Source organism: Rhineura floridana, chromosome 21 (assembly GCF_030035675.1).
Source record: "Rhineura floridana isolate rRhiFlo1 chromosome 21, rRhiFlo1.hap2, whole genome shotgun sequence".
NCBI lineage: Eukaryota > Metazoa > Chordata > Lepidosauria > Squamata > Rhineuridae > Rhineura > Rhineura floridana.
The window spans coordinates 10,787,450-10,812,276 of record NC_084500.1 but is presented as its reverse complement, the minus strand read 5'-3'; the positions used below and the strand labels follow the sequence as shown (position 1 = coordinate 10,812,276).

General features: G+C 46.7%; 1 protein-coding gene across 2 annotated transcripts; it reads left to right on the top strand.

Annotated features, from left to right (window-relative positions):
- Positions 1 to 128: 128 nt before the first annotated feature.
- On the top strand, positions 129 to 23,881 carry TNFAIP1 (TNF alpha induced protein 1). Of its 2 annotated transcripts, none has more exons than XM_061604879.1 (7): positions 129 to 362; positions 9,018 to 9,376; positions 10,529 to 10,698; positions 11,620 to 11,709; positions 13,112 to 13,164; positions 19,051 to 19,246; positions 20,007 to 23,881. In XM_061604879.1, exons 2-7 carry the CDS (start codon positions 9,163 to 9,165, stop codon positions 20,226 to 20,228), a joined length of 945 nt encoding a protein of 314 aa, XP_061460863.1. In that variant the 5' UTR covers positions 129 to 362; positions 9,018 to 9,162; the 3' UTR covers positions 20,229 to 23,881. The 2 variants fall into 2 exon arrangements, with proteins under 2 accessions (XP_061460863.1, XP_061460861.1); XM_061604877.1 differs by having other exon boundaries at positions 129 to 367.
- Positions 23,882 to 24,827: the final 946 nt, after the last annotated feature.

The following is a 24,827-nucleotide window of genomic DNA, read 5'->3' as shown; positions in this document are numbered from 1 at the left end:
GCTCGACAGCTCTAGCCTCAACATTTTGGCCTGGCGTGAGAGAGGCGAGGAGACGGGAGGGGGTAAAATTGGCGTTGCATGCCGGGAAATGTAGTCCCGCTCATAACGGTCGCAAATATGGGGTGGCCGCTGGTGCGCGCTGCCTGCTGGGATTTGTAGGCATGAAGCACCTGACTGGAAAGGGCGGTGCGTTGCTGGTGCTCAGTCTTGAGCGCCGCCTTTCGGCTGGGTTTAGGAAGCTTGGGGCGTGCCGACTCGCCCGCTCGGAGCCGGTTCGGTTCAGCTTGGCCTTGTCAGCCTGCCGTCGCCCGGTACGAGGTGGAGGCCCAGGCAGGAGGTGCAGCAGCGCCGATTGACTCGGAGTTGGGTAACTAAAGGGCCGAGGGGTGGGCGGGCAATTGCGGGCGACAAATTAAGAGGCGGGCGGGCCCGCTTGAAAAAAAGGGGGTTCGGGGTTCCCTGTTTCGGGGGCGAGACTCGGGGAGGGGAAACGTGGTGGGTGGGAGGAAATCTGGCTGAGCTGTGGAGGGGGAACAGCTGGCTGAGAGCTGATGGGCTGTTGAAAGCGGGGGGGTCAGAAGTGGGTCAGCAATGGAGGAAAGGGGGAGTCCGTAAATATTGGGGGGGCGGAGGTGCTGGTGCCGCTCCCTTCCCCTTCTTCCTGCGAAGTTGCTCTTTTTTACAGCAGCAGTGATCAGTTGAAGTCCCGCAGGTGGAACAGGAAGTTCCACAGGTGGTGCGATAATAGGGAAAGGCTGTGCCGATTTAATCCCTGCTAAACTCTTAAAGCCAGTACTAGGACAAGATGACTATAGGGCCGTGGTAGATTGAAATCCCACAGGTGAAAGCTTGAGTAGTATGATTGGGGGAAGCTCCACCTGTTGAATGTCTGGCTGTTAAAACCTGTAAGAGGGCCAGGTAAAATGGGGGGGGAGAGGCGAAGAAGACTTGCTAGTCCTTCTTCCCTTTTGACTGGAATTCTTGTTCCGTCCCCGAACAGTTTATGCCATCGGGAAATTCTTCCGCACGTTTCGCTTAAATTCTGTTGCATGTCATTTGAACATGGGGTCCATGGTTCAGGGCCTACCCTGGCCAGAGCACCAGAAAATAAGTTTGCTCCATCTGTGCTACGGACAGCCCTGTAACTATAGATATTCGTGGCTGGCTAGCTTCTCTTACCGCCTCGTAATTGCCTCTTGTCCAGACTGAGCAGCGTACCCTTTCCACCTGCGGCTTGGATCACATCCACATGGTGCATTTCAAGCACATGGCTGCCCCCAAAGAATCCTGGGAGCTGTAGTTTACCCCTCATGGAGTGACACTTCCCAGTGCCCTTAACAAACTACAGTACCCAGGACTCTTTGAGGGGAAGCCAAGCGCTTTTGAATGTACAGTGTGGATGTGACCTCACCGTCTTTGTCACATTCACTTTGTCAATATCCTGAAACTGGTGCACCCAAACATTTTGGTACTTTCAGGTGGCCAGTCAAACAGCCCTTACACCCTTGTCCCCTGTACTGGCAAAAATATATTAAATATAGTAAATCATAATGATGAAGAGGTCTTTTGCAATCCGTTTTTCACTCCCTAACTTCCATTATGACTATGATTATTTAGATGTATATCCCGCCCTTTCTCCCAGAAGGAGCCCAGGGCGGCAAACAAACGACAAAACATTAAAGGCATCTTTGAAACTTAGTAAACCTCTAAAAAAAAAGTGATAAATACAAAAAAATAATAATTCAGGGTTGAGGAACCTCTGGACCAGAGGCCGTATGGGCACCTCCAGGCCGCTCTATTTGGCCTTTGGGGCCACACCCCCTCTCCCTGGGCCACACCCCTTGCTGGCCCTGCTTTGAACCGTCCTTGAGTGTTTGGGCCAGGCTGGAATGCACCCTTGAGTTCTGATTGTGCCCGTTGCTCTCCTGGATAGTGGAAAGAGAGAGGCGAGTGCGTGCAGAAACGATCCTTCTGTACAAAAAGTTATATTTGCATTCTTTGCCCCTGGCCTCCCTGGTACGTGAGTAAAATTTTATTTCGGCCGCACATCATAAATATATCAAACCCACATAAAATACATAAAATCAAGACTGAATAGGAGATTATAAGCAGTGTACAGGATTCCAATATAATATCCTTTGTCATCGATTTCCGGCATACAATGGCAGCAGCATAGAAACTAGCTACTTTGGCTGTCACCTGTGGATTCATATCGGCCAATAAACGCACTAAGTAAAAAATCATCGGATTAACCCAGAAGGCACTGTAAAATTGGAATAAAGTAACGAAAGTCCCCATGAAAACAACAGTGCAAGAAAACATGACCCACAGTTTCCACTTCTCTCATTTCACATGGGCGTGTGGCCCTCAAGTGGTTGCCCTGAAGGGAATGCAGCCCTCAAGTTGAAAGGTTTTCCACCCCATGTTGTAACTAGCAGTTTTTTTAAAGTTTTCACAGGTTCTTTTTATCTATTTTATATAACAATCCCCCTGCAATCGCCCCCCCTAGTTGTTCTTGCTCTCCAACCCACTGGCATTAGCCTTGTGTCTGCCCGCCTCTTCAGTCATATATTACATTGTGTGAATGCATAGGTGAATGATAGTTAGTCAAGTAAATAGGTAACAGTAAAGAATTACAAAGTCCAGTGACTGGAAGGGAAGTTTGAAAGGTTCCAGTTACCCTTTTCAAAATGGGCGTGGGGTCAAGCTGGGGTTCGTAATTGAAATGTGCAGCTTTCTCGCTGATCCCTTTGGCTTCAAGGCTGCTCTCTGTGTTGCATTTTTGCATGTTCCTCCTCCCTGTTTTGAAACGGGTGCAAGGGAACTGGGGAAAGGCCATAGATCAGCAGCAGAGCACCTGCTTTTGTATGCAGAAGGTCCCGAGATCAAACTCCGGCATCTCCGGGTAGGGTTGGGAGAGAATCCTGCCTGAAATCATGGAGAGCCACTGCCAACCTGGGTAGACAGTACTGAGCTGCATGGACCAATGGTGTGCCTCAGTATAAGGCAGCTTTCTGTGTTCCAGGGATCAAGCTGATGTGTTGAGCTCAAAATGTAGCACTGAGCCCATGTCAAAGGCACTTGTCATGTGACAAACTGTGCAATGCAGACTGGGTTAAGTAGACCCAGGGTTGCTCTCTCTTAATCCACTTCATTGTTGTTATGTGCCTTCAAGTCTATTATGCCTTATGGCGACCCTATGAATCAGCGACCTCCGGTAGCATCTGTCATGAACCACCCTGTTCAGATCTTGTAAGTTCAGCTCTGTGGCTTCCTTTATGGAATCAACCCATCTCTTGTTTGGCCTTCCTCTTTTTCTACTCCCTTCTGTTTTCCCCAGCATCTCATGATGTGTCCAAAGTATGATAACCTCAGTTTCATCATTTTAGCTTCTAGTGACAGTTCTGGTTTAATTTGTTCTAACACCCAGTTATTTGTCTTTTTCACAGTCCATGGTATGAGTTGATTTTTCTCTTATCCGCCTTTTTCACTGTCCAACTTTCACATCCATACATAGAGATCGGGAATACCATGGTCTGAATGATCCTGACTTTAGTGTTCAGTGATACATCTTTGCATTTGAGGACCTTTTCTAGTTCTCTCATAGCTGCTCTCCCCAGTCCTAGCCTTCTTCTGATTTCTTGACTATTGTCTCCCTTTTGGTTAATGACTGTGCCAAGGTATTGATAATCCTTGACAAGTTCTATGTCCTCATTGTCAACTTTAAAGTTACACAAATCTTCTGTTGTCATAATCCACTTCAGGGCATGTCTAATTTGCCCTCCTGTTGTGGAGATGCCTCCATGCGCCTCAGGCAAGCTGTTCTAGGTTCCTCCTACTCGTATTTCTTCTTTATATCCCATTTATATCCCACCTTGCCTCCAGGGACTCAAGCCAGTGTGCTTAATTCTCCCCCTCCCTGTTTCATCCTCACTGCTACCTTGTGAAGTCGGGTCACCTGAGAGATTATAACTGTGCCCCAAGGGCACCCAGTGAGCTTCATGGCTGAGTGGGGATTTGAACTAGTCCCACATGCTAACCGCTACACCACACTGCTAATTGACAGGCTGTTATTTTGTAGCTGTTGCCTATTTAGGCAACTGTGTCTGCGTACACAAAGCATATTTAAGGCACATGAGTTCCAGCAAAGAATCCTGGGAACTGTAGTTTGCCCATCGCAGAGTGGGCAATGACTTATCAATGATTTATCAATGACTTAGATGATGGGGTGGAGGGAAGCCTTATGAAGTTTGCAGATGATACGAAACTGGGAGGGATAGCTAACACAATGGAAGACAGGAATAAAATCCAAAGGGACCTGGATAGACTAGAAAATTGGGCTGAAATTAATAAAATGATATTCAATAAAGACAAATGCAGGATTCTGCATTTAGGCCACAAAAACAAAATGCATGGGTACAGGATGGGAAATACCCGGCTTAGCAGTAGTGCGTGTGAGAAGGACCTTGGAATTGTAGTGGATCGCAAGTTGAACATGACCCTGCAGTGTGATGCTGCGGCAAAAAAGGCAAACGCGGTTTTGGGCCGCATAAACAGAGCTATAGTTTCCAGTTCGAGGGAAGTAATAGTCCCACTATATTCTGCATTAGTCAGGCCTCATCTGGAATACTGCGTTCAGTTTTGGGCGCCTCATTTTAAGAAAGATATAGACAAGTTAGAGCGGGTCCAGAAGAGGGCGACAAGGATGATAGCCGGTATGGAGAACAAGTCTTATGAGGAAAGGTTGAAGGAACTTGGCATGTTCAGTCTGGTGAAGAGAAGGCTGAGGGGTGACATGATTGCACTCTTTAAGTACCTGAAGGGCTGTCACATAGAGGAGGGTACAGATTTGTTCTCTGCTGCCCCAGAGGGTAGGACTAGGTCTAATGGTTTTAAGTTGCAGGAGCGTAGATTCAGATTGGACATTAGAAGGAACTTCTTGACAGTAAGGGCAGTTCAGCAATGGAACCGACTGCCTAGGGAGGTGGTGGGATCCCCTTCGCTGGATGTCTTCAAGCAGAGGCTGGACAGCTATCTGCGGGAGATGCTCTAGCTGTGGATTTCCTGCTGTGAGCAGGGGGTTGGACTCGATGGCCTACAAGGCCCCTTCCAACTCTATGATTCTTTGAGTGACAATTCCCGTCACCCTTAACAAGCCACAGTTTCTAGGATTCTTTGGGGGAGGCCGTATGCTTTTAATGTATGGGGTATACGCAACCTTGGAGCTTACAATAAAAAATAGACAGTGAGGAAATGGGGGGGGGGAGAATGTGAACAATGTGAATCTGTTCCCCCCCATTATCTATAGTAGATAAGGAGAATGATGCATCCTTCTTCATGATGTACATAGTCCCCTTTTTTCTGCTGCTTGGCAGGATGACTAGGCAGCAGTCAGTGCAGTGAAACACCTTCAAATTGTCAGTCTCTTGGGCAGAGTAAGTGGGACCAAAGGGTTGCCGTGTGGAGTCTGGAGTTCCAGCCATGCCTCCTCCCAGGAAGTTAGTCGTGCCTGTTGACTTTGATGGGTCTACTCTGAGTCGGACTAGCTTTGGCTATAAGCCACCACTGGCTGGATTTCCTGAAGACAGCACCAGCTGTCCTGCCTCCCCGAAGGTCACTTATCTCTGCATTCCCATGCAGTCGGATATTTCCGTGGCTGTTCTTGGTGTGGCCAGCTGATCACACGCATGCCATCTGCATGCCAGCTTAGGGTATCAAAGTGGCGCTGTTGGAAATAGACGCTCGTTAAGCCTTTGGGTATTTCCAGTGTGTGTGTGTGTGTATATATATATATATATATATATATATATATATAGGAAATCCAAAACCTGACTGCAGCTCCAGGGGAAGCGTAGGAAATGCTTCTATTGTGTGGGACAGTCTGTGTCAGGCTCTTCACGTCATCCTAGAGGGCTAGGAAGGGGCCTGCAAGTTCCTGCTGTGGCTTGGAGATGCGATGATTGAGTTGTAAACTTTGTTCCTGTCTGACAATTGGAGTTCTGCAGAAATGAAACTTGGAAAAGGGCAGGTATCTCTTTCCTTCCTCGGTTGGCCTCTAGGTTCCTCCAGACAACCTGGTTATTCCCCATTCATCCAACTTTGCTTGCACGAAGCTTACATGGAGGTTAGACAATGTCCGTTCTATATTGAGCATTCGGTTTGATTGGTTTACGGAGCAGTTATCTAGCTACGGGCATTCATCCTGATTTGCTGGCAAGGGGTTTACACGTCTCCCTGTTAGCCATTCATTCATCCCACACTTTTCAATGCATTTCCCTGTCGCTTTCCAAACTGCAAAAAGTCGGATTCATTTTTTTTTAAGTGGATTTGTTGTACTAGGGCGACAGAGTGCGTTAATGAACCAATTAATTAATTAATGCATACACCGCCCTCTCGCAAAACATTGGGGCTATGTGCAGTGACATGAAAACCTTTAAAAGCAATACAAAGCAATAATTAGAAATGACTGGCTACTCAAGAGGCACTTTAAGCAACCGCATAGGCCTGTCAGCATTAAAAAAACACCACTTCAAGAGATTCAAGTCAAAGCAAGCGTGCCTGCCGAATATCTGATGGAAGAGTGTTCCACAGAATAGGACTGGCAATACTAAATGCCCAACTCCTGACTGAGCCTCTGGAACACGGAGACAACTAGCAGCACTCCTCTGCATGATCTCATTGATGCGGCAGGGACATAAGGGTTCAGGTGGCCCTTAAGGTAGAGTCATAGAATCATAGAATCGTAGAGTTGGAAGGGGCCTCTAAGGCATTGAGTCCAACCCCCCTGCTCAATGCAGGAATCCAAGTTAAAGCATCCCCGACAGGTGGCTGTCCAGCTGCCTCTTGAAGGCCTCCAGTGTTGGAGAGCCCAGCACCTCCCTAGGTCATTGGTTCCATTGTTGCACCGCTCTTAACAGCTAGGAAGTATTTCCAGATGTTCATCTGATATCTGGCTTCCTGCAACTTGAGCCCAGTATTCCGTGTCCTGCACTCTGGGATGATCGAGAAGAGATCCCGGCCCTCCTCCGTGTGGCAACCTTTTATGTACTTGAAGAGTGCTATCATATTTGCCCTCAGTCTTCTCTTCTCAAGGCTAAACATGCCCCGTTATTTCAGTCTCTCATAGAATAGTAGAGTTGGAAGGGGCCTATAAGGCCATCAAGTCCAACCCCCTGTTCAATGCAGGAATCCAAATCAAAGCATTTGTCCAGCTGCCTCTTGAATGCCTCCAGTGCCGGAGAGCCCACTATCTCTCGAGGTAATGCTATCATATCTCCCCTCAGTCTTCTCTTCTCCAGGCTAAACATGCCCAGTTCTTTCAGTCTCTCTTCATAGGGCTTTGTTTCCAGTCCCCTGATCATCCTCATTGCTGTTCTCTGATCCTGGACCCAAGTTGTTTCAGGGTCTGTATCTCAACTCAAGAGTGTAAAACATGGCCTAGTAGGACATAGGCTGCCATTTTCCATATCCACTTTAATTGTGCAAACTTAAAGTTCTGGTATGCAGTCAAATCCCTCCTACAAAATATTGACTGGAGGCATCCCTAATATTAGGGCTGTGGTGTTTTAGGCCCCGTCTGCATCGTACATTTAAAACACTCTTTTACCACTTTGAACAGTCATGGTTTTCCCCAAAGAATCCTGGAAAGTGTAGTTTGTTAAGGGTGCTGAGAGGAGGCCCATATCCCCCCCAGAACTACAATTCCCATAATTTCTGGGAAGGAGGATTGATTGTGAAACCACTCTGGGAACTGTAGCTCTGTGAGGGGAGTGCACTCTGTTCTATTCTTGGATCGTAAGGCTTTTTAAAAGTTAGCGCAATAAACACGCAATTGTTCCTACCTTGTAGGGCAGGATCCAGTTGTTTTCCCTCAAACTTTAATAAACTGTTAGTTACAACATAGTTATTCACCATGTCACCCCGCTGCTGAAAAAACTACACTGGCTGCCCATTTGCTACCGGGCCAAGTTCAAGGTTCTAGTTTTGGTATACAAAGCCCTATATAGCTTGGCACCAGGATACCCGAAAGACCGTCTTACCCCTTATATACCCAGCCAACCACTGCGCTCTGCAGGTGAGGGCCTCCTGCAGATACCATCTTATCAGGATGTTCGTTCTCTACAATATAGGAAATGGACCTTTAGTGTGGCGGCACCTACCCTGTGGAACTCCCTCCCCTTAAATATTAGGCAGACACTGTCTCTGCTATCTTTTCAGCATCTATTGATGACCTTCCTCTTTCAACAAGCCTTTTAAGTTGAGACCTATCCCAGTCTGCATCTGTGTTAGAATTGCTTTTAATATGTCTTTTAATATCTTTAACCCTTTTTTAAAAGATGTTTTTAAAGTTTTTTTTTAATGTTTTTAACATTGTTTTGTTTTAATGTATTTTTTAAGATGTTTTAAAGTGTTTTTAGTGTTTCTGTTTGCCGCCCTGGACTCCTGCTGGAAGAAAGGAAGGGGTATAAATAAAATAATAAATAAATAAAGTAGCACTCTGACATTGTGCTTCCCCAGCAATCTCTCGTGCCTGTTACCACATGACTCTCTCTTACTCTGGCTAGGGTGCTTGTTGAGCTGTTTGTGATCATAAGGGCTAGCAACTTGGTTTTGCAAGCTCCGGGTGGGACTCTGCTTGAAGAAATGCCACAGATGGCTCTTGGTTAATGTTAGAGACTGATGCCCTTGCTACTCCCACTTTGCCTTTGAAAAACTCTTGGTCACAGTCTTTCAAGCCTAATCTTTTTTTGCAGTCGATAAGGGTCAGTCACTTGCTTTTTGCAAGTGCTGTGTGGAATGTGGGTGGGCTGCTGGTTGGTTTCTGAGGCCGCAGCTGTGAAGGTCTTGCTTCTAGAGGTTAGTTTCCTGCCCTGAAGGTGGGACCCAAAGCAAGACCTCCTGGCTAGACCTCAGCTCCTGAGTGGGCTCATATCTGAATTATTAAGGTCCTCCTTGCATTGCCAGTGCAAAAAAGAATTCACAGTTCTTCTGTTGACTGTGGCTCTGTTTGTTTGTAGTGTCTTGCCTTCAGGGGTCTGCACCTCCCAAGAATCCCATCATTACCCTTGTCTGGCCGGCAACTGTGTGACTTCACCCCCCCCAACCACGGCGGAGTCGGTCAAGCCCACCCTCTGCCGAGTCATCATCTACTTGCAGAAGGAGATGTCTGGGGACACCTGCCTGACCACTCTCTGCCCTACCCCGGGCGTCAAGCCCAAGGGCTGCGGTTTCAAAGCCGGCACCCTCGGCAACAAGTATGTGCGGCTCAACGTCGGCGGCTCCCTGTACTACACCACGGTGCAGGTGCTGACACGGCACGACACCATGCTGAAGGCCATGTTCAGCGGCAGGATGGAGGTGCTGTCGGACAAGGAAGGTAACTCCAGGGCTGCGGGTGCCCATGGCAAACGCTTATGGCGGGGATGGGGAACCTCGGCCCTTCAGATAGGGTAGGACTCCCAACTCCCATCAGCCCCAGCCAGCACGGCCAATGGTCAGGGCAGTGAGAGTCGTCTTCCACCAACGTCTGGAGGGCTGCAGCTTCTTCATTCCCAGCCTAAAGTTCACAACACTCTATGGCTTGAGAGAGATGCTGGCCACTGGCTATGCCTGATGGGGCTGATGGGAGTTGTAGTTCAGCGACACCCGGAGGGCCAGAGGATCCCCCGCCCTGGCCTAAGAAGTACTGTTTAAGAGTGGCTGGTGCAGCAGTTCGCTGCTCATGCCATCACTGCAGTGGTCAGCTGCGGAGGTGAGACAAACAGACCCCGAGAGGCCAGGCGAGACGGCCCCCTCCGGAGAAGGAGAGAAGCTCGGCCCGCAGCAGGATAAAAGGCATGGCAGGTGGCACTTTTAGAGGGGGTTCCATGCAGGGAAGGAGCAAGGACAAGGAAGACGTCGCAGAAAGAGCTAAGCGGTGGGGCCACAGCAGAGAGGAGCCAGCATGGGTGTGGGGGAGATGCCCGTTCTGGGGCCAGCCAACCCAGCGGCGAGTCAAGGAGGAGAAGGCTTAGCTGACAAAAGGGAGAGGCTGCTTGCACACATGGTGATCGAGGGATTTAGTGGTGAAACCAGACTACTTCCATAAACAGCTCCCAAAAAGGCTCCGAGGGCGAGAAGGGCTCTAAACTCATCTGAGTGCTCACTGGGAATTTCTTTATTTTCTGAAAGGAAAAGAACTGCTGGGCTCTGGGGATCCTTGGAATCCGTAGCGGGAGGGTGGAAATGCTCACGCACAACGTTCCCTCCTGCATGTGAGAGATGGAAGGTGCCTCTGTTTTAGAAGAGGGCTTCCCCCATGAGAGAGGGCAGAACGCCGCTTGGAGCGGGGAGGGAAAACATCTCTGGCCTTCCAGATCCCATCCGTCCCAGCCAGCATGGCCAACGGAGAAGGATTGAATATTGTTAGATTTATTGGCTGCCATTCACCAGAATTCCCCAGGGCGGGTCACAACAATCTAACATACGATAACGCTGACGTGACACCGACCCACACTGAGTCTCTCTCTGCTTTCTCCTGCTCTGCCAGGCTGGATCCTCATCGATCGCTGCGGAAAGCATTTTGGGACCATTTTGAATTACCTCCGAGACAACATGGTTGCCCTGCCGAAGAGCCGGCAGGAGATCAAAGAGCTGATGGCGGAAGCCAAATATTACCTCATCCAGGGCTTAGTAGACCTCTGCCAGGCTGCCTTGCAGGTAAGAGCTGGAAGCAGATGGCTGGCATTACAATGACTCTTGGAGGGGATCTAGTCAGTGCAGGAATCTGGCAGCCCTGACAGATGGATGTCCACCCTCCGTCATGAGGAAGGGGCATAGCTCAGCGGCAGAGCATCTCCTTTGCATGTAGAAGGTCCAAGTTTCAGTCCCTGGCACCTCCAGGTAGGGCTGGAAAAGGCTTCCTGTGGGAAATCCTGGAGAGCCGCTGCCGGTCAGTGCAGATAATCTTAGATGTACCAGTGGTCGACTCAGCATCAGGTAGCTTTCTATGTTCCTAAAAACCTCCAGCAAATATCTGAAGTATCTCCTTGAAGCAGTCTGTTGAACATCTCTTGCCACCAGGAAGCTTCTCTTTTCGCCCGAATTCTGACTGCTGGTGACACTGCACGAGACCTGTGGGTGCAATCCCACTCCCCCTTCCCTTTACGCCAGGTGTAGGGAACCCTTGGCCCTCCAGATGTTGCTCGACAGCAACCCCCCTCGGCCCCAGCCAACTTAGGCAATGGCTAGGGATGATGGGAATTATAGTTCATCAACATCTGGAGTTCCACCGGTTGCTCACACCTGCTTTAGGCATTCAGGAACTGCATGGCGAGCAAAAGAACAGCCCTCGAAAGTCATCATTAAATCGACCTCCTAAACTGGGTGGTGAAGAGTCCCAACCTTTGACCCTTGATCCTCCCATAAGTGTATCGATTTATTTAAGGCATTTATATATAGCTTAATCATGCCTGCTGGACTAAGAAAGTCTTTGCTGTGCACCTGAAGTTCAACAAGGAGGCTAGCATGGTTTCCAGACTGGATCTTGGCTTCTCTGGCTTGTGGAGGCATCTCGAGCTGTCAAACGAAGGGAGACTTTATGTTCATCTTTCCATGTTTGCATGTGCTTCTCTTCCATAGGACAAGAAAGATTCCTACAAGCCCGTCTGCAACATCCCGGTCATCACATCACCCAGAGAGGAGGAGAGGCTCATAGAATCCGCAATGAAAGTGGGTGCTTTTCCCTCAGAATCTTGCTTGTGAATTTCCACTTTCATTGTCTTCTCAGTGACTGGGGATTCGTGGACTGGGGTGCCCCTCTGAAGGGCGTGAAAGGGGAGGTAGGGGGCACCGCTCCCTTTAAGAAAGGTGTGGAGAACCTTTGGCCCTCCCGATGTTGCTGAACCACAACTCCCATCAGCCCCAGCAAGCGTGACTGGTGGCCAGGGATGACAGGAGTTGTAGTTCGGCAACATCTAAAGGGCCAAAGGTTCCCCACGTCTGCTTTAAGAGCTGGCCTTTCTCTGTGTTGTTAGGCTCATGTCATAGGTGAGGGTGGTTAGGCAACCTGGCTGCATCAAAGAGGGCAATTCCGCTTTCCAGGGACACCGTCAAATCTTATAGTAATGCTTCTTTCAAGCTGCTCCGTGCTAAGCCTGCTGTCATTCTACAGCATGGGACTTTTGGCCCCGCCGAGAGAACCTCCTTGCCTGTGTCCACTGCCGGCCCTGCAAAACAGGGATAGCCAGCATGACGCCCTCCAGATGTTGCTGGACTACAGCTCCCATCGTCCCTGACCGTTGGCTATGCTGGCTGAGGCTGACGGGAGCAGCAGTCCAACAACATCTGGAGGGCCACAAGTCTCCCATCCTTCGACTGTACAGTGGCCAGCGAGATGCAGCTACAAAGGGCAGAAGGAGGCCAGGGTGGCATTTGGCAGTCGGAAGCATATTGCTTCTGAATTGGAGGCAGGCCTGACGTCGGCACGTGGAATAGTGGCAGAGCCCACCAGTGTTGACCCTTGTCCGCATCTTCTTTCTCTCTCTTCTCCAATGCCGGCCAGCTGGTCTGCAAACAGCCGTTTAAATTTCCCACAATGCCCTGGTGCAGGGGTGGGGGAACCTCAGGCACGGGGGCCAAGTGCGGCCCCCCAGGCCTCTCTTTCGGGCCTTCAGAACCCTCCCTGGGCTGCACACCCCTCAGCAGCCGCACCCCAAGTGTTTTTCCCTGGTTGCCTTGAACTGCAGAACTGCCTCTTGCTTGGCTGGATAGAGAGGGGGGTGTGTGCAGACACTGGTGCACCATACAAAGGTAACAACTACGTTAGTTTCTCTGCCCGCTTGTGCCTCTGGCTCTGCCCGCCACTGGCATGTGGCCCCTGGAAGGTTGCCCAGAAGGGAATGTGGCCCTCCGGCTAGAAAAGGTTCCCCACCTCTGCCCTGGAGACACCCAACCTTGGTACCCAGCGGTTCCTCCTAGCTGCCCCTGCTGCTGTTCGCAAGCTCGAGGGAGACCCCCGCAGGGCACCTTGCCCGGGGCCTTCTCAAGCCGGCCCTGATTTAGTGGCTTAACACGCCATTCCCCTTCCTCTGAATTGACCCTTCCTCTTTTTCCTCCTCTTTCCTCCTTCCAGCCGGTGGTGAAGCTGCTTTATAACCGGAGCAACAACAAATACTCCTACACAAGGTAAATTATTATTATTTCTTATTATTTATTGCATTTATATACTGCCCCTTAGCTGAAGCTCTCTAGGTGGTTTACAACAATCAAAAACATTTAAAACAAATATACACATTTAAAAACTCATTTTTAAAAAGCAATTTAAAAACACATGCTAAAATGCCTGGGAGAAGAGTTTTGTTTTTTTTTAAATAATTTTTATTCAAATTTTTCCAAAAACAAACAAAACAAAGTCAAAAAGACATAACAATACAACAACAAAAAATAAAAATAAAATAGTTGACTTCCGATTTGTCGCAGATCAGCTATAAGTATATAATATACATCAAACCTGTCCCTTAATGTATACATACAGAATCCCTTTTCTCCATAGGCTGTCTTAATTAATCGTCAAATCCCAGTATCATCATTTTATTTTGATCTTTCAACAAAAAGTCTAAGAGAGGCTTCCATTCCTTAAGAAATGTATCTGTCGATTTTTCTCTAAGTAAACATGTCAATTTATCCATTTCTACTAAGTCCATTAATTTCAATAGCCATTCTTCCATTGTTGGTGTTGATTCCATTTTCCACTTTTGTGCATATAATAATCTTGCTGCCGTAATCATATACAATATTATTCTTCCATATTTCTTTTCTATTTGTTTATCCATAAAACCCAATAAAAAAAATTCTGGTTTTGACTGAATATTTATCTTTAGAATTTTTTGCATCTTCCTACCTATCTGTGCCCAAAATGATTTTGCCTTTTTACACAACCACCACATATGATAAAATGATCCTTCTTGTTGTTTACATTTCCAACAAACATTAGAAACATTACTATACATTTTTGACAACTTTTCTGGAGTCATGTACCAACGGTACATCATTTTATAAAAATTTTCTTTAAGATTATAACATAGTGTAAATTTCAAACCTTTTTTCCACATATTTTCCCATTGATCCATTTGTATGTTATAACCAAAATTTTTTGCCCACTTTACCATACACTCTTTTACTTGTTCTTCCTCCATATCCATTTTCAATAAGAGTTTATACATTTTCGCAATTATATTTTCATCATTTGTACACAATCCTATTTCAAAATCAGATTTACTTATTTCAAACCCATACATTTTCTTGTCCATTTTATATCTTTCTAACAATTGTAAATAGGCGAACCATTGAAAACTATATCCTTCCTTTGTCAGTTGTTCTCTCTATTTCATTATATATTCTCCATGTACATTTTCTAATAGTTCTTGATAAGTTAACCATTTCTCTTTTCCAGCCATTTCTCTTCTATAAAACGCTTCTTAGCTTGAGACACATAATGGTATTTTCGAATAAAACCTTGGTTTATATCTATTCCATATTTTCAACAGAGGACGTCTTATAAAATGATTGTTAAAGTCTACATTTACTTTTACTTTGTCATACCATAGATATCCATGCCATCCCCACTTCAAATTATGACCCTCCAAATCCAATAGTCTTTTATTCCTCAATAAGATCCATTCCTTTATCCAGACTAGACAGCAGGCAGCAAAATAAAGTCTCAGATTTGGTAATCCCAGTCCTCCTCTTTCTTTGGCATCTTGTAGTAGTTTAAATTTAACTCTTGGTTTTTTTCCTTGCCATACAAATTTAGAGATATCTTTTTGCCATTGTTTAAAAGGTAAATCAGAGGATATTACAGGTATTGTTTGAAACAAAAACATCATTCTCGGTAATACATTCATTTTTATCACAGATATTCTACCCATTAATGACAGTTGTAATTTATCCCATTTTAGCAAGTCTTTCTTAATCTCTGTCCATAATTTTTCATAATTATTATGAAACAACTTTGAATTTTTATTTGTCATAATGATACCTAAATATTTCAACTTTTTCTCTATTGTAAAATCTGTCTTGTCCATTAACACTTTCTGTTCCCTTAAAGTTAAATTTTTCACCAACATCTTTGTTTTTTGATTGTTAATCTTAAATCCTGCTAACGGTCCAAATTCTTTTAATTTGTCCATCAATACATTAATTCCTTCCAAAGGATTTTCTAGTACAATTATCAAATCATCAGCAAATGCTCTCAATTTATATTCTTCTTTTTTTATCTTTAATCCCGAAATTCTTTTATCTTGCCTTATATCTCTAAGCAGCACTTCTAAGACCAGAATAAATAAAAGGGGAGATAAAGGACATCCCTGTCTTGTACCCTTTTGTATTTCACATGAATCCGTTAAATCTCCGTTAACAATTATCTGAGCCTTCTGAGATGTATAAATCGATCTAATCCATTTTATAAAATTGTCTCCAAAATCCATTTGCTCCAAAACCTGAAACATAAATTTCCAATTCAAATTATCAAATGCTTTTTCAGCATCTAAAAAAATCAAAGCTGCTTGTTTATCATTTCGTTGTTCTAAATATTCCAAGACATTCAAGACATTCCTGACGTTGTCACGTAATTGTCTTTTAGGTAAAAACCCTGATTGATCTTCCTGAATAAATTGTTGCAATATTATTTTCAATCTTTCTGCCAAGATCATTGTAAAAATTTTATAGTCATTATTCAATAGAGATATTGGTCGATAATTTTTTGTTTTAGTTAAATCTTGCTCCTCTTTAGGTATTAATGTTATATTAGCATTTTTCCAACTATCCGGTATCTTTCCCTCTTGCAGAATAAGATTCATTGTAGACTGTAAAGGTAGTAAGAGTTCTTCCTCCAAACATTTATAATACATTGCAGATAACCCATCTGGTCCTGGTGCCTTTCCTAATTTAATTTTGTTTATAGCTTCAGATATCTCTCTTGACGTAAAAGAAGAGAAGAGTCTTGACCTGGCGCCAAAAAGACAACAGTGTTGGCACCAGGCGCACCTTGTCAAAAATATAATTCCATAATTTGGGGGCCACCACTGAGAAGCCCTCTCCCTTGTTGCCAGCCTCCAGCTTCCCTCAGAGGAGGCACCCAGATGTTGTATCATTTGGCTATTCTTGGATGTTGACCGTAGTGTACGGGTGGGTTCGTGTGGGGAGAGGCAGTCCATCAGGTATTGTGGTCCCAAGCCGTGTAAGGCTTTATAGGTTAAAACCAGCACCTTGAATCGAGCTCGGAAACACAAAGGCAGCCAATGCAAGCGGGCCAGAATTGGTTCTATATGTTCGAACTGTCTGGTCCCTGTTACCAATCTGGCCCCTGCATTTTCCACAAGCTGCAGCTTCAGAACTGTCTTCAAAGGCATCCCCACGTAGAGCGCATTGCAGTAATAGTAAAAGTCTCAGCTTGTGCCTGCTTTGCACACAGAGGGTGGGATCTCCAGTTTCAAGAAATAAAGAGGAACTTGTGGGTTGCAGAGCCTTGGAAAGGCAAGGCCGATTGGAGTAGGCCAGCCTGGCATGTTGGCTGGCTGGGGCTGATGCGAGTTATAGTGCAAAACATTTGGAGGGCGCTAGGTTGGTGAAAACTTGGGTAGACAATACAACCAGATAGGCCAGTTTGTGCTTCTCGTTATATAATAATGTTTAAAACTTTGCAAAGAGCCCTTTGAGACTCCTGGCTTGGTGATCAGGAAGGGGGAAGAAATTTGATTCAGTTTGCATTTTGAGGGTGAATCTATCTACTTCACACTTTCCGAAACTTTTTTTTGTGAAGCGCAGCCACCCTTTGAAAGTCACACTTCTAATTTTGCAGTGCCGTTCTCTAAATGAGTAATGTACAGAAATGCACGTACGGAGACCTAAATCAGCATATAAGTGAAAATAACATGCAAGGATGCATTATATTAACAAACACTGCTTTGCAAAATATGTTATATAATATGGGTATATCAAGCAAATTATGTATAAACGTGTGGATTAGGAGACAGTTGCACTAAAACACAATTGAATTTTTATAAGGATTTTTAAAAAATCACAGACTGATGTGGAAATTTAAGGCTGGAAAAATGAGAAAGTGAGAGAAACCAAAACTGACAGATTCACCCAACTCACCTCCTCTTAATTTTGTTAGTATGTAGGAATAGCCCCTTCTGCTTATTTAAAAATTCCTTATTTGTTGATAGTTAGCATCCTCCTCCTGTGCCTACCCTGCATCCTGTCTTGACCGTGTTGGTCCGATAACTTACTGTCGTGCCAAATAGTTCCAGTTCGTATGTGCTCCAGCTGTGGAAATGCTGGGCACGCTCTCCAGTGTGAAATTTATTGTTTTGCATTGTCAGTGTGAAGGATAATGAACCTGGCCTTCACCTTGTTTTGTCCCATGTTTGTTGTCATTGGAGAGGGCCTCTTTCTTTTAATATCTCAGATCGTTTGATTTAATCACTCTCTTAAATGCTACAGCTCTACCAATTTAATATTATTTATCCTCATCATCACAGGGCAGGTTACAACAGATTATTAATATTATGATGATAATGATGTAAACCGCCCAGAGAGCTTCGGCTGTGGGGCAGTATATAAATGTAATAAATAAATATAAAGTTATATCCTACCCTTCCTCCCAGTAGGAGCCCAGGCAGCAAGCAAAAATGCAAAAAACTCTAGAACATCTTAAAAACAGATATTAATTCTCTTTAAAAACATATTAAAGCAAAACATATTTTTAAAAAAGCTTTAAAAACATCTTCAAAAGCAATTCCAACACAGACTGGGATAAGGTCTCTACTGTTTAAAGTTCTTTTGAGTTAATAGGAAGCTGTTTATAGCAGATCAGGCTCTTCGTCTAGCTCTCCTAGTACTGCCTGCTCTTACTAGCAGCAGCTATCCAGGGTCTGGGGCAGAAATAGGTCTTTCCTATTACTGTTTGCTGATCCTTTTGCAAACTGGAAATGCCAAGGATTGAACCTGGGATCTTCTGCCTCTTAACACTGAGCTTGGACATTGCTAAGAAGGAGATTGCTAAATATGTACAGACTCTACTTGGGCCAGCATGAGAGCCTGTTCTGTCTTGTTGAGCACCTGGGGCAGGTGGGATCAGCAGCAGACTCCTCCTTTGCTCGCCTTCAGGTACAGAAAATGAGGACAGGGCTGTTGTGGTTGGGCTGGTACACATGTGAGGACTAGCATGGTATAATGGACTAAAGAAGGGGTGAGGAACCTTTTCTGGCCAGTGGCGAGACAAGCTTAACAGTTGGTTGGGCCTGCCCATCTGTCAATCACCTGACAGCGCTGTGATGTCAGGTGATGCTGCTCTTTGAAGCCCCAACTGTTGGGACGTTAAAGTACAGCACTGGGCTGTTTGAAAACCCTTCCTTTTAGCAAGATTCAGATGCAACCCTCCCTCCCTTAATCAGAAAGGGGGTTTGTATTGGAATCTCCTGCTAAAATGAAAGGAAAAACCTTCCTCGTAGCAGGGGCCTTCCATGCAACCCGCTTCCTGATTTTGCATGGAGTCCTGCTGAACTGAGCAGGATTTAACCCCCGCTCAACAGCTGATGAGCAAGGATTGAATCCTGCTGGTAAATCCCTGGTAGGAACAGGCATGTGTAGCCAACGCAGAATTTAACCCCAACCCCCTGCCCGTCGGCAGACATCACAAGTGACATCAGCTGATGGACAGGTGGGCATAGTTTGCGGAACATGACCTTGCAGGCCAAAATTGGCCTGTGGGCCAGAGATTTCCCACCTCTGGACATAAACTGAAGTGTTAGCCTAGGAGGTTCCAGGTTCAGGTATTTGCTCAGCTCTGAATCTCGCTGGACAGCCTTGTGCTAGTCACCATCTTCTCAGCCAACCCTACCTTGGAAGGTCCTCACCAGGTTAAAATGAGATAGTGGTGGAGAAACCCTTGAACTTTTCTTTTGCACAGAGGGCAAGATCCAGACAAGAAAAATGAAAACAATCCAAACACGCAGACACGCACATACATATTCCCTTCCTCATTCTTTTTTTCCAACCATGTTTCAGCAACTCCGATGACAATTTGTTGAAGAACATAGAATTGTTTGATAAGCTGTCCCTCCGCTTCAACGGAAGAGTCCTTTTCATCAAAGATGTGATTGGGGATGAGATTTGCTGCTGGTCCTTTTATGGGCAGGGACGGAAACTGGCTGAAGTCTGTTGCACGTCCATAGTTTATGCTACAGAAAAGAAGCAAACCAAGGTATTGGGACTCTGACTTTTTGGGTTCTGGTGGGGAGAAATCAGGGTGACATCCGCACTATACATTTAAAGCAGTTTCATACCACTTTAAGCAGTCATTGCTTCCCCCAAAGAATCCTGGGGACTTTAGTTTGTTAAGGGTGCTGAGAGTTATTAGGAGACCCCTATTCCCTTCACACGGCTACAGTTCTCTGTGTGGATTAACAGTCAACCCCTCTTCCCAAGAAACTCTGGGAACTGTAGTTCTGTGAGAGGAATAGGGGCTTTCCTAACAATTCTCATCATCCTTAACAAACTACAGTTCCCAGGATTCTTTGGGAGGGGGAAGCCATGACTAATTAAAGTAGTATACTACTGCTTTAAATGTATAGCGCAGATGGGGCCAAAGTCTTAGACATGCTCCCTTCTAATCTCCGTTCCGCAGGCTTGGGCCCACTATACTGAATACATGACCATACTCCAATGAATGAACATATTAAAAAAAAAGACAAAGAACGATAGTGCTACGGAATGACCGGTTGTAGATGCATTTTGACCATGAAGTCTTTTTCAAATAAGTCCCAATTAGTCCTTGATCCTTGAGAAAGGTTTTCTAAACAGTCCTCTTTGGAGAATGTGCCAAATAATTCCTCTTGCGCTTCAGCGGCGGAAGCAGCAGGGGGACTGGCTGAGAAGAATGATACCCTCGGGCTTCTGTGCCAACAAACAAGGGCTATTCTAGGGACCTTTTGCTTTTCCCACCTCTCCTGTCTCTTCTCCAGGTCGAATTCCCTGAGGCCCGCATCTATGAGGAAACCCTGAACGTCTTGCTCTACGAGACCCCCCGGGTGCCCGACAACTCCCTCCTTGAGGCAACGAGCCGGACCCGGAGCCAGGCCTGTCAGAGCGAAGATGATGATGGCAGCTTTGAGCTGCGGGACCGCGTCCGGCGCATCCACGTCAAGCGCTACAGCACTTACGACGACCGGCAGATGGGCCACTAGCCCCCCCCCCCCACGTGGAGCAGCTCACAAGGGACATCCTTTCAGTAAGAGTTTGGCTGGCTTTGAAGCGGGTGGACTGCCTGACACCGTCCCCTGCAAATGATACTGTACTCAGAACGGCTCCTGCCCTGTGTCCAAACTGGCGTTTCTTCATGTGGCCAGAGTTCACCTTAGCGTTTGATTTTGTCAAAACGGTGACTCTTCGAAGGCCCGAAATCCAGAGTGCCGGCATCTGAGACCTTGTTAGCTTGAAGTGTCTCTTCCAGGAGGCATCGGACAACTTTCGAGCTCGAGAAGAAGGAGCGGATGTCCTTCCCTCCCTTTTTTCAACTTTGAGGGTAGTTCTAGCGAGGAAACTGTCTTGGAGTCGACTGCCTCAGACTCTGCTTGGAGAACCCTCTTCTTTTTTTAAGACAACGTTTTTAAAATCCTGTTCCTGAGGAACGCCAGTTTTTTATGTAGAGTAAACACTACAGCTTGGTAGACAAGTGACCTCTTCCGTTACAGAATGCCGTTTGCTGATTTTTGTCCCCACCGCACCCCCCCACCCCCGAAAGCAGAATGTGTTTCTCTAACCCAGAGCGGCAAGAACTTCACATGCCGCCCCCCCCATTGGCTAATTATTTGTTGCATAATGCTGGGAAGCAACTGGAAATCAAGCCGAGGCTGGTTTGTAAGGCAGGTGTGGGGAACCTGTGGGTCTTCTGGTGTTGCTGAAGTGCTGCTCCCATTCGCCGCAGAAAGCATGGCCAGGGATGATGGGAGTTGTAGTTCAGCAACACCTGGGGGAGGGCAGAGCATCCCCGCGCCTGGCAGAAGCGTGGTTTGTATGCTGCTAAGTCCAGATGTTTTGGACTCCAACTTCCTGTGGCCATTCTCGCTGGGGCTAAAGGACAAAGATGATAGCAGTTGTGGCTCAGAACAGCTGGAGGGCTCCACGCTGGCTGCCTCTGTGTCTCTCCTGTGAAAGAGCTTTTGAGGTGGATCCTCCTCCATCACAGGCGTGGAGAACGTTTGCTGAACTATAACTCCCCACCAAGCACAGCCAGGGGCCAGGGGCTCTGAGAGTTGCAGTTCAGCAACCTCTGGGGGGCCAAAGGTTCCCTACCCCTGTTCCAGGGAAAACTAGCCCACTAACGATCCTAATCCGGAACTGATTGATGCGTCAAGCAAAGCGGGATTGAGAATTCAGGCAGAGGGGAGAGGGAGCCTGGGCAGAATTGCACCTTTTTGGGGTGCACAAACAATTGAGGGCTTGGCCCTTTCCACGTTGTGTGTGGGTGCCAATCAGACAAGCTGGCTTGTGTTCAAGTGCTTTGCAGACTGTTCCTGTTCCCCACATTCGGGTAAGGTGGGGAGGGGGGTGGAGAGCAAGTACAGCCCCTGTGGAGGCCTCCAGATGCCGTTGGGCTATAAACCCCATCATGCCTGGCCTGGCCTGGCAGGGCCGACTGGGGATGATGAGAGTTGGGGAGTCTGGCTGCATCCGGACGGCACTGCGCTGTCTGCCCCAGAAGCAAAGGGTTAAAGGCGCATGGTTGAAATCCTCTGAGCCTGTGACCAGGAGAGGCTGGGTGTGCTCTTAATAGGGTGGTGGGTTATTGGCAGAGCTTGGAAAAGTTACTTTTTTTGAACTACAACTCCCATCAGCCCAATCCAGTGGCCATGCTGGCTGGGGCTGATGGGAGTAGTAGTTCAAAAAAGTAACTTTTCCAAGCTCTGGTTATTGGGGGGGCTGGGTAAGGTTTAGTCTGGTGCGTGACGAATCCTTCAGAATCATGGTTTTCTCACGGAGGAGAGCTTTGCATGCAAGGAGTTGATGGATTTGCTCCCCATGGCATGTCTTCATCTCAGGCACATGCCTTGGAGAGCCACAGGTTCCTCAGCCCTCTTCTGTGGCTCCATGGACACAAGTCTCTGTGGTGTGGCTGGCCTGGGCCATTTGAGGTTGGTGGGGAGGGCTGTTGTGATTTTGAATGCTTCTCCAAACAAACACCGCTGCCACCCCCACCCCACCCGAAACTTAGTGAGTAGAAAGCCAGCATCTCAGGGAGAAGTGTGTGCTCCAAATCCTCTTCTCACTGACATGCTGGCTTTCTGTGGGGGCAAGACTTTTGTGTGTGTGTGTGAGTGGAGAAGCATTCAGATGTGCCTTCGCTCAGCAGTTTGAGGTGGTATAGTCCAGGCCCAGGTTGACTGCCTTCCGTGAGAACTAGACTGGCCTTTCCAAACCTTTGGGTCCGCAGATGTTGCTGGTCTCCCAACTCCCTTCAGCCCCAGCCAGCATGGCCAATGAATTATGGGAACTGTAGTTCAGCAACATCTGGGGACCCCAAAGTTAGGAAAGGCCTGAAGAAGACCTAAGTCAAATAGTCCTCCCCAGCGCTGCAGATACATAAAGAATCTCTTGTGGGGGTGGTGGAGAGTAAACAGTCCTCCGTATGGAATTGCATTCCATGAAATGCTCCCATTTTTTTTAAAGGGGTGCAATGAGAGCCCATCATGCTGCACACCAGCTGCAACGAAACCAATGGGTGACTAGAAGGGGGTGGCGGTCAAAAAAGCCTGCTGCTTCCGCATCCGTGTCCGTCGGTCCAAGCGAGTCCCATTTACGGAGACAGAATCATCAGGTTGGAACAGACTTCCAAGGACCACTGTTGCAACCCATATGCTCTCCCTTTTATTGGCTGGGGTAGCCAGCCTGATGCCCTCCAGATGTTTTGAACTCCAGCTCCCATCAGCCCCAGTCAGCACAGCCAATGGTAAGGGGTGATTGGATTTGTAGCCCACAACAGCTGGAGGGCCGCCCTTTGGTTGTCCCTGCTGTTGGACAATTGGCGTTGTAGTTGGATTTGGGGTGAGAAACCTGTTTTTCTTTCAAGGGCTGCATTCACTCTGAGCTAATCTGTCGGGGGCCACATGTAAGGGGAGGTGCCATCCCCCAAAGTGGGTGGGGCCACCCCATCCATCCATCCATACCTTTTCCTCCCTGCCTAGCAGACTCTTGAGATAGTCCAATTGCTCTTGCAGTAAGACTGAAATGACCATCTGTTTTTTTACCATACTCTGGCCTTGGGGAAGAGATGGACAAAAGAATTAAGACTGGGGAGAGCGCAAGCCAGCTGTGGGGAACCTTTTGGCCCTCTAGGTGTTGAAGAACTATAACTCCCATCACCACCTGTCATGGGCCTTGCTTGCTGGGGCTGATGGGAGTTGTAGTTCGTTCATCAACATCTGAAGGGCCAAAGGTTCCCGGCTCCTGGTGTAAGCCCTGGTCCATGCAGCAGTCAGTCTAGTTGTTTTGGACTACAGTTCCCATCAGCCCTCAGCGAGAATGGTCAAGGAGCAAGGATGATGGTGATTGTGGTCCTCCATTACATGAGGACTCTTGGCCCCAAAGTACAAACTGCACCAGTGTTTATGGAGTTACCGGCAGCAGCGTTCATTGGTTAGAGGTCTGTTAGGTTTCGCCCGGAATAAGTAGCTGCCTGTGACAATCCATGCTTGGTTTAAAGTGCAGCAGATTCTATATCTGTGGTAACTCAAGGTTGTGATGTCTTGATTTGTTACCTGGTGCAGAACAAATCAAATGGCATTCTGTGTCACACAGTACTACTTTTCTGTAACCTGTATAAATTATACAATCATGCAAATTATCTTTTTTTACATTTTGTGGGAAGGAACGAGTTGGTGAGAGGGGCACAAAAATTTCATTGCCTTACAGCTGGAGGCCCTGCCTGGTAGCCATGGAGATGGTCTAAGTTTTTTTCATATCCAAGAGGGCCGGAAACGTGAGTCTGGGGCTGTTGTTTTAAAACTGAGGGTTGATTTTGCAGCTTGTGCTAGATTCTCTGCTTGTGTAGCGACCCTGTTGGTGTAAAAAAGTTTTTAAATATTTACACACCCCTACTTGGAAGAGCCTGAGACCTCACAGCAATAAGGGCTAGTAATGTGCTTTTCTTTTTTAAAAAAGAAAGGTGGGGATTATTATGGTGCTGTGTCGAATACCAAATCTTGCACTCACGCAAATCATTGGATACAACTCAGCCTTGATTTTAAAAAAAAAAAAAATTCCAAGAGGCACTTGTCGTCTTTTTAGAATCATATAAAATTAGTTGGCTTCCGGTAAATTCAACATCTGTTGTGTGTGTTGCTCCCCTTCGTTGTCATCGTCATATCATTTGAGAACATCCAGTGCCAGAGTGGAGCTTTGAAATGTGTCCTAGCTGAATGTAATCTCCGCTTACTCATCAATCAACCACTCCTCTTCTCTCCTTACCCACCCTCCCCCCAGCCCATTTTTGAGCTATTTTCAAAAGAATTTCCTGGGAGGAGGGAATGCAGCCCTTTCACACAAATTTCCTCCCCACTAAGATAATGTGGGACTTAAGTAGAAATTGCTTTGCTTTGTGCTTTTGGGGCGTGTGAGCAGTTCCTTTAAACGGAAGACCAGGCAAAGACCTGCCTGCCTCCTGCAGGTTGGCCTGTATATTCGCAACAGACTTTGAGAGGTTGGGAAAATATCCTTTGTCGAAGAGTGTGAAATTCTGCTGACCAGGACAGAAATATATTCTCTTGTGGCTTAATTTTTTTCTTAAA

Bases quoted from the DNA above. Each gene is read 5' to 3' on its own strand.
- TNFAIP1 (XM_061604879.1), top strand. From the start codon at position 9,163: ATGTCTGGGGACACCTGCCTGACCACTCTCTGCCCTACCCCGGGCGTC. The intron at 9,377-10,528 runs GTAACTCCAGGG...CTGCTCTGCCAG, and splicing joins GGTGCTGTCGGACAAGGAAG to GCTGGATCCTCATCGATCGC. The intron at 10,699-11,619 runs GTAAGAGCTGGA...TCTCTTCCATAG, and splicing joins TCTGCCAGGCTGCCTTGCAG to GACAAGAAAGATTCCTACAA.